General features: G+C 41.6%; 1 protein-coding gene across 1 annotated transcript in view; it reads left to right on the plus strand.

Moving 5' to 3' along the window:
• Positions 1-511: 511 nt before the first annotated feature.
• Positions 512-2,469, plus strand: part of LOC127906888 (serine-rich adhesin for platelets-like) — a gene marked incomplete at its 3' end in the record, with an annotated part of 5,890 nt that continues 3,932 nt past the window's right edge. Inside the window, exons 1-2 of the mRNA XM_052460692.1 lie at positions 512-869; positions 1,015-1,257. Of these exons, the coding sequence (XP_052316652.1) occupies positions 578-869; positions 1,015-1,257 (535 nt within the window). The remainder of the gene's footprint in view (positions 870-1,014; positions 1,258-2,469) is intronic.

A 2,469-nucleotide genomic window follows, 5' to 3' on the forward strand; every position in this document is an offset into this window, starting at 1 on the left:
AAACAATCAGACAAAACCAACAGATACACGAAAAGGGATCGGTAGTGGCTAGTAGGACGGTGACGACGACCGCCGAGCACAGCCTGAACGGGCAGGAGAGCCTACCTCGGCGGAAGTCGTGACACCTCATGTCTTACTCGTTGTTAGGAAGATATACGGTCCAAGTCAGATGTTAGGTACTATATTGATTGAATATTATATGAAATCTATACATTATAACAGCCAATTTGTGTTCAATCAATTAGCTTAATTTATCAGAGATCAAATTATATTTCAACAAAATCATGTTTCAGGAATGCAAACATGATCTGTTTTCAACTACAGAAATGATTTCAGTACAATCTGAGATGTTGGGTGTGGAAATCCTCTTTATTGTGCTTTTTTGAGGTGGAATGACCCTCTCTGTTTCCCTCACTCTACTCTCTCCTCATCTCTAACAGCCTGTCTCCTGAGGAGCGCTGGGGGAGTCAGAGAAAACAAAGCTTTGGTTCGGTGGATCCGATCTTGATTTTCTGCAGATTGGATTGGAAGATTAGGAGGTTTTATTCATACGTCACACAGACTCTTCCTCTGCAACATGCCAGCCATGACACCACAACACAGAGGTTTCCAACAGTTGGCTGACTATGCCATCTGGGATGTTGAGTCTACACTGCATTGTCCCTTAGGGGACTTACTGTTGGTAGTAGTTGAAGTGGTAAGTAATAGTAGTAGCAGTAGTAGTAGCAGCGGTAGTTGTAGTACTAGTAGTATCAGTATTAGTAGTAGCAGCAGCAGCAACAACAGCAGTAGCAGCAACATCAGTGTTAGTAGTGGTGGTAATGGTAGTAGTAGTAGTGATGGTAGTAGAAGTAGTAGCAGCAGCAGTAGTAGTGGTAATGGTGGTAGTAGTGGTGGTGGTGGTGGTGGTGGTGGTAGTGGTAGTGGTAGTGGTAGTGGTAGTAGTAGTAGAAGTAGTAGTTGTGGCAGAGGTAATGTTACTGGTAGTGGTAGTGGTAGTAGGTATCAGTGAAGGTAGTAGTATTAGTGGAAGTAGTAGTAGTGGTAGTGGTAGTAGTAGTAGTAGTGGTAGTAGTAGTAGTAGTACTAGTAGTGGTAGTAGTAGCAGTAGTAGTAGTAGTAGTAGTAGTAGTAGTAGTGACAGTACTAGAAGAAGTAGAAGTGGTAGTAGCAGTGAAAGTAGTAGTAGTAGTAGTGTTATTAGCATAGATAGTGGTAGTAGTAGTAGTAGTAGCAGTAGCAATAATAGTAGCAGTAGTTGTAGACAACAGCAGTAGTAGTGATGGTAATGGTAGTCGTAGTAGTAGTAGTAGTAGTAGCAGTAGTGGTGGTGGTAGCATTAGTGGTGGTGGTAGTTAGTGGTGGTGGTAGTGGTGGTAGTGGTAGTGGTAGTGGTAGTGGTAGTGGTAGTGGTAGTAGTAGTAGTAGTAGTAGCAGTAGTAGCAGAGGTAGTGGTACTGGTAGTGGTATTAGTAGTAGTAGTAGTAGTAGCAGTATGAGTAGTAGTAATAGCAGTAGAAGTATTAGCAGAGGTAGTGGTGGTAGTAGTAGTGGAAGTAGTAGTAGTGGTGGTAGGAGTGGTATTAGTAGTACTGGTAGAAGTAGTAGAGAGAAGTAGTAATACTGGTTGTAGTATTTGTTTTTTTAGGTGTAGTAGTAGTATTAGAAGTAGTGGTAGAAGTAGTAGTGAAAGTAGTAATAGTGGTAGCAGTAGTAGTAGTAGTGGTCATAGTAGTATTTGTGGTAGAAGAGTTGAAAGTAGTGGTAGTAGTAGTAGCAGTAGTGGAAGCAGAAGTAGTGGTAGCAGTATCGAGTAGTAGTAGTAGTAAAAGTAGTAGTATTAGTAGTGGTAGTAGTAGTTTTGGTTGGAGTGGTAATGGTGGTAGTAGTGTTGTTGGTAGTAGTAGGAGTGGTGGTAGTAGTAGTGGTGGTGGTAGTAGTGGTAGTCGTGGTAGTGGTAGTAGTGGTTGTGGTAGTAATAGTTATATGAGTTGTACTAGTGGTAGTGAAAGTGGTAGTAGTAGTGGTAGTAGTGAAAGTAGTAGAAGTGGTAGTAGTAGTGGTGGTGGTAGGACTGATGGTAGTTGCAGTATTATTATTAGTGGTAGAAATAGTAGTGGTAGTGGTAGAAGTGGTGGTGGTAGTAGTAGCAGTAGTGGATGTAGTTGTAGTAGTTGTAGTAGTAAGGGTAGTAGAACTAGTGGTAGTGGTAGTAGAATTGAAAGTAGTGGTAGGTGTAGTAGTTGTGGCTGTAGAAGTGGAGGTAGTAGTGGTGGTAGTACTAATGGTAGTAGTAGCAGTGGCAGTAGTAGTGAATGCAGTAGTAGTCTTAGTAGCAGTGAAAGTTGTAGTAGTGGAAGTGGTAGTAGTAGTAGGAGTAGTAGTTGTGAAAGTACTAGTATTAGTGGTAGTAGTAGCAGTAGTAATGGTGGAAGTGGCATTAGCAGTGAAAGTAATAGTAACAGTAGT

This window comes from Oncorhynchus keta, chromosome 13 (assembly GCF_023373465.1).
Source record: "Oncorhynchus keta strain PuntledgeMale-10-30-2019 chromosome 13, Oket_V2, whole genome shotgun sequence".
NCBI classification, from domain to species: Eukaryota; Metazoa; Chordata; class Actinopteri; order Salmoniformes; family Salmonidae; genus Oncorhynchus; species Oncorhynchus keta.